Raw genomic sequence first — 6,463 nt, 5'->3', positions numbered from 1 at the left:
CGCATGGCTGTGGGTAAATGGGTGAAGAAGTGTGTACGTGTGTGCACAATTATTTGTGTGCACTTGTAGGTAGGCGGTGGAGAGGAAGGAGGGGGGGGATGTTTGTACACGGCAGTGTTCGCTTGTAGATCTAAATTTGAACCTGAAGTCGCATTTTGTATTTGCATGTGCATCTGCTGGAGGAACATTGTTCCGTTACACAAAGCGCACCTTTGACATTGCAGCTCTACCTGTCACCGTGCACAAAGGCCTTTCTCCCAGGCTTTGACATGTGTGGATCTGCTGCTGGCCTGGAGAGATAGCAGAGTCCTGTATAGGACATGAGTGGGTGGGTGGACAGGCTGCAGAGTCCTTCCTGACCTCCTTCATGATCTTTCTTTCAGGCTGCATAACTTAGACCGGAGCTCATTCGACAACATCACTGAAGAGCTAATACTGAATCAGCGCCCTCCAAAAAACTGACATTTTGCCCCTATGACTGATGCAGAGTGCAGGCACTCTGTCAGTAAGGCAGCAGTAAGATGTATCACTCTTCTTCATTCTGTTAAATGTGTCTGTTGATGTAGTAATCACGCTTCATTTTTTTTAGACTTTTACTCATTTAATCCAAACAGCTGATGTTTTTTTTTTAACATACCTAAACCAACATCTTTTCAAGTCCAGCATGAAATATTGTGAAGATTCATTCGCTACACAGAATATTTTGAAAAAGTATTTTTCTGAGGTTCCTGTGAAGGTTACAGTTAACTTTACTTTACAGCAGGGATTCCCAAACAGGGGTTGCATATTAATACCTGAAAACTGTTGCAAGCAAGAAGTCACAATAGTTATAGCAAAAAATAGATTAACGTTTTAAAAAGTTAGCTGAAGGTAACGAAAAAACAAATAGTTAGCTAAAAATTAACAGAAATAATTAGCTAAAAGTAGGCCTACGAATGCAAACTTGACCAGACTGACCAAAACCAAAACCGAAATAATATTATAATTTGTAACAATATCCACGTTCATAAAATCAATACTGTTAAACAACAACCAGTTTGAAATCAAAATCAAGTATGATGAGTGGGGTTGCTGAAGTTGAGGTCATTTGGGCTGTGGAGGAACATCAGGTAAAACAAAAAAGGTGGAGAACCCCTGCTGTACACTTTGTTTAAGGTGAGGGGAAAGATTCAATCTAAAGGAAGATTTTGGTTAAATGTGAATATTTAACATACATGCCAGCTGAAAGTTGACCAACATAAGAGTTGAGGTCACATATATTCACTCATCAACCACCCAAACTTTCTTTTACTGCACCATTCCACTTCCCAGGCTACCGGCCGCTAATGCTCTCATTCTTCTTCATAGGCCCCATTTTTGGTAGGAAGAACCGCATGCACAAGGCATGTATTTACATTCAAGGCATGCTCATTTCATACAATTTCTCCAAAAAAGATTGGGTAAAGAAATACAGTCTTGACATAAATCATCCGTCCAGGTTACAACAGAATCAAACCACCGACATATAAAACATGACATTTGAATTAAATATGTCAAATTGTAATTATAGCTGCCCTACTGTGCCTACTAATGTAGTTTATAAGAATTGTTCTATCCGTGCAAAGAGTTTCCTGTCACTCAGACTAATTGCGTAAGAGATGAGACCTTTCAAACTGTGAAACTTTAATAGTGCCCATTAAGACAATTTAGAGTGCATTTTTAAAACATGGGACACAGTGTGAATACACATTATCCTTTCCAGTTTCATCAAACTAAGAGCCATAACGCAGTAAGACACTGTCGCCATGTGATACCCGTACACCTTCTACTTATGTTGATAACCTGCTAGCCTGATAGTGCATGGGGGAAACTCAGAGTTGAAGGGTAGCTCACCTGCACTCTATTGTTGAAGTTTAATAATTGAACCATGTAAATAACTTTTTCTTTAACCTCCAGCCTGTTTCTCCTTCCCCTCGCCCACAACTTGGTGGTGAAGTTATTCCACTGGACCTCCGTGGAGGTGACGGCTGCGGTGACATGTTCATGTCCTGCAAGCCGAGGAAGCTCCTGATGTCCCGGTGTTTATTACATTATCTGATCTGAAGCTGCAGCTTGACACAGTCACTGCTTTATAATTCCTGCACAGCAGATGGGTTTTGAATCTGATATATTACCTCACAGTAATGCAATGTACAGTCGCAGAAATGACACTGCATATCACCAGCAGACTGCCCTGATATGTCGCTTTTTTATTCCCTACCGTTAGTGTGTCTTCATTGTGACCTCATTTGCAATGTATGTCATTATAAGTCTCTATCACTATTAAATACCAACATGTTTTCCTTTAGTTGTGTTGCCATGTCTGTACACACTTCATAATTATATCATGGGATGACTACATGTCTCTTTTCTCCTGGTGGAGCTGACAATCTTTATTATTAAAAAAAACACATTCATTGTGATGTATACTGTATATATCTGTACAGAGGAATAGGCTACAGTGCAGTCTACAGTATGAGTGTGAGGATTGGGGATGGGGGTTGTTATATAAGAAGCCTACATGGGGGAATTGGTGTCTACTAGCTGTTCAAATAGAAACCCCCAGCCTCAGGGAGTCACTGCGCAAAGGCACAGCTCATCAAGTCAATATTTCACACTTATGTTCCTTTAATAGAAGTGATTCCTCAAATGCATTAACGATACTTCAAGAGCACTACTGCGGCCCTATACGAGGCTATTTACAATCATGTCTCTAGTGTTCATGGTATCATTAACCCTGAATTGTGCAGGTTAAGTTTGAATAAGTCACAAATGAATGCATGTATTAGATGTTTTGTTTTCTGCAGAGTCTTTGCAGATGAAGCAGCGTCTTCAGTGTTTATGAGATGAAATATTCAGTGGCCTCGGCAGTGCTTTCAAAGCTTGTGTCCATGCTGGGGGTCTGGATCCCCGCCCATCCCCTGGGATCCTTCAGTAAGGGGATGTGTGTGTCGCTGTGACAGGAGCACATGGCGTTGTCCCACATCTCTGCGCCGCAAACGTGTTTATGGGTGCCGGATGCTGCCTCCAACTCGCCCTCGTCGGAGCGCAGTGCCATCAGTTCAATCTCATGCTTGGCAGCGGTCTCCAGCACCTGTTGCTTGTTGTAGAACAAGACAAAATTGTTGATGATGGGGTGTATAGGCAGCGCTATGGCGATCACCCCGCACAGAAAGCTGATGGCCGCGTTACACCGACCTAAAGTCGTCTTAGGGTAGACGTCTCCATAGCCAACCGTGGTCATGGTGATCACAGCCCACCAGAAGGACTGTGGGATGCTGGTGAACAACGTCTCCGGGTGGTTCTGCTCCATGGTGTAGCCCAATGCGGAGAAAAGGAAGACCCCCACGCCCATATACATGAGGAGCAGACCCAGCTCTTTGAAGCTGCTTTTCAGGGCAGATGTGAGAGTCTGGAGTCCAGAGGAATGTCGTGCCAGCTTGAAAATGCGCGCAATGCGCATTATGCGTAAAGCCTGCACCGCCTGCTGCACGTTAGCCAGCTCCATCACTCCTGTGCCGAAGGAGGTCAGAATCAGCACCACGAAGAAGGGCATGATCGCCATGAAGTCGATGATGTTCATGAAACCCAGGGCAAATTTAATTTTGTTTGGAGACGAGATCAGGCGCAGGATATATTCAATAGTGAACCAGCCGATGCACACCGTCTCGATTACCTCCAGAGTTGGGTTCTCCGTGAGGTTACCCTCCGAGTCCTCCACCTGCAGGTCGGGGAGGGTCCCGACACACATCACCACGGATGAGACGAGGATGAAGATAAAAGAAACTATCGCGATTATGTGCGCAGGCAGCGAGGACTCCGGCTTCTCCATCATCCTCCAGAGGCACATCTGGATGCGCTGCCAGCCTGCTGCAGACGGATCTCCTTCTCGGTCCACCAGGATAGTTCTCACTTTCTCTGCGATCTCTGCAAGTTCATCCTCTACCTCATTCAGGTGGCATTTACAACAGTCGTCCAGAAAATCAGAGTCGATCTTCCAGAACTCCATTTCCTTCATAAAACAAATTGGACAGATGCCTCGTTTTATGTGAATCTCTCCATAATAATACAGCTCAATTATACACTTAAATGCCTTGGGGTCTCTGTCAAAATAAAATTCTCCTGTGTCCGGGTCGTAGTCGTCACATAGTGATGATATTTCTTCTGAAGACTTAAGTGAACAGTCCACCAGTTCTGCCAGCCGCGTGTCTGGGTAGCGATTCAACACGTCCCCATACAACACCTGTTTCACCCCGCCGATGTTGACAACAATCTCTGTCTCTTCACTGGCTTCAGAACCTTTGCTGTCTGCATACCGCGTCCTCTGCATCCCCCACATTATGTTGACAACAAGTCCGCCACAAAACAGCCCAGGTGGTCGAGATTTTCTGTCAAAGTAAACACAAGTTACCAGCAGCCCTGGTGCTGTGCGTAAAACCTCCAAAATCTTCTAATCTCCGTGTTTCAGTTGACAAAAATAATGTTTGCTCAGAGGCAACTGCAGCGTGAAGTCTTCTCAGCTCAACACAGCCGTGTTTGACAGTGAACAGTACGACTGTGCTCTGAGAAAGTTGGCATTGAAGTGCGCGTAACGTCAAGTGAGCCACAAACAAACCACAAGACTTCCGGTGAAAACTTTCAAATAAAATCCCTGCCGACCAAGTTTTGTTTTGCGACACCAACGAACATTACATTTGTGATCGTGCAGTTAATCATCAGTTCATGTCTAACCTGTGTTAATACTTAGCAGATGTCCTTTGACAACGCTGCCCTCTGCCAACCTTTCTTCTTTAACTTTTATTCTAGTCGTTGTCATTATGTTTACTGCTTACACACTTATGCACCTGTGTCACTAACATGGTGATTAATTATATTACATAAACACCTTTAGCACAACCTTACGAACGTTGAGTTGTCTGAATTGTACTGTTGTCAAAGGGCAACATAACTATATATTACTTAAACGAACCAAATAATGATAATAAATTAATATCAAAGGTAATAATAATAATAAAAATATTGCCAACATATCAATGTATTTCTCTCAAAATAACTAAAGAAAAAAAAGTATTTTAGGCCCTGTAAATCAGATGTTTAAAATAACAATAAAATGTAGCGCGGTATGTGCTTTTATTTTTAAGGCTCTCCGTGTCTTCCGGTCGCGCGCTCTCCGTGTCTAGATGTCTTGACTCAGCGCAGTGCAGCCAGGCGCAGCGCATCATACATCTCCGCTGCATGTGATGAATTGTGAAGTAGCAAATAGGGAAATCAGTGACACGGACTCTGCTGGGTTTCCGTGGCTCGAACGACGACTATTAGTTGAAGGTTATTGATTTACAGGCAGCACACTAGAAACCTAAATCAGCCTTTTCTTTTACAACATTAAAATGTGTATTTCATACCCGGACCTAGTCGCATTATCCATCATCCATTTTGAATGTATTATAGGCTTTTACCAAATAACCCAGACGATAAAGATGTAGGGTAAATTAATCTGAGAGAGAATATGGTCTTAATAAATATTTTATTGATTTTATTGTATATAATATTAATATTAACAATAATGTCAATATTACTATTATTATTATCGTTATTATTATTAGTATTAGTATTAGTATTATTATTATTATTATTATTATTATTATTATTATTATTATTATTATTATTATTAATAATACTAATAATAATAATAATAATAATAATGAAGATAATAGTAAATATTATCATTATTAATATTAATATTATTGTTGTTGTTTTGGTTGGGGATTACAAGTACTTGTGCCAGCAGTGGGAGCATTAACCTACATGGATTTATTGGGATTTCTGAGTCTACTTTCAAATATAAATCTTAAAAATAAGATGTTTAACAGCTTGAACTCTGAGTTTATCTGACCTGTTCTGCAGTTGCGTACATTGAATTATTAATGTGCAGTCAGACGGACCATAACAGTACTTGTGTTGTTTGTCTCCATCTAGTGACGCAACCTTCACAATACAGTAGCCTTGGAAAAAACAATGCAATGGTGCAAACCATAGAGGATAAGAATCCATTAATCTGTGATAAAAAAAAGAAAAAAAAGTCCAGTGGTTCTCTTATAGACTACTGTACATACTTCAAGCCAAGAACAACCAAAGTAAAACCTGTGATACAGTGGAGTCAAGTCAGTGCTTTTATAGTGTTTTCATTTCCTTACAAGAATATAATGGAAGAGCATCAAGTTAAGTTTTTTGATTAAATAAATAAGTAATTTTTGTATTGTAGTGATTTTATGAAACTTGAGAAATTTAAATTCTGTTCACATGAGGCATTCTTCCAAGGACATGCTGCTGTAGGCGACGTGTCAAATGTATCAGTGCATGACGGCTTCTGATAAAAAAAAACTAAATCAAATACAAGAACAAGTTTGAGGTACTTGTACGTTTTTACTAATCTATACTTCTACTC

At 41.0% G+C, this 6,463-nt stretch overlaps 1 protein-coding gene across 1 annotated transcript; it reads right to left on the bottom strand.

The window, feature by feature from the left end:
• Window positions 1–594: 594 nt before the first annotated feature.
• Window positions 595–4,583, bottom strand: LOC115028769 (potassium voltage-gated channel subfamily F member 1-like). The gene has a single exon (XM_029462594.1). The coding sequence runs from the start codon at window positions 4,355–4,357 to the stop codon at window positions 2,858–2,860; it is 1,500 nt and encodes a 499-aa protein (XP_029318454.1). The 5' UTR covers window positions 4,358–4,583; the 3' UTR covers window positions 595–2,857.
• Between the last annotated feature and the right edge of the window lie 1,880 nt (window positions 4,584–6,463).

Source organism: Cottoperca gobio, chromosome 24 (assembly GCF_900634415.1).
Source record: "Cottoperca gobio chromosome 24, fCotGob3.1, whole genome shotgun sequence".
Classification (NCBI taxonomy): Eukaryota; Metazoa; Chordata; class Actinopteri; order Perciformes; family Bovichtidae; genus Cottoperca; species Cottoperca gobio.
This window is presented reverse-complemented; position numbering and strand designations above follow the sequence as displayed.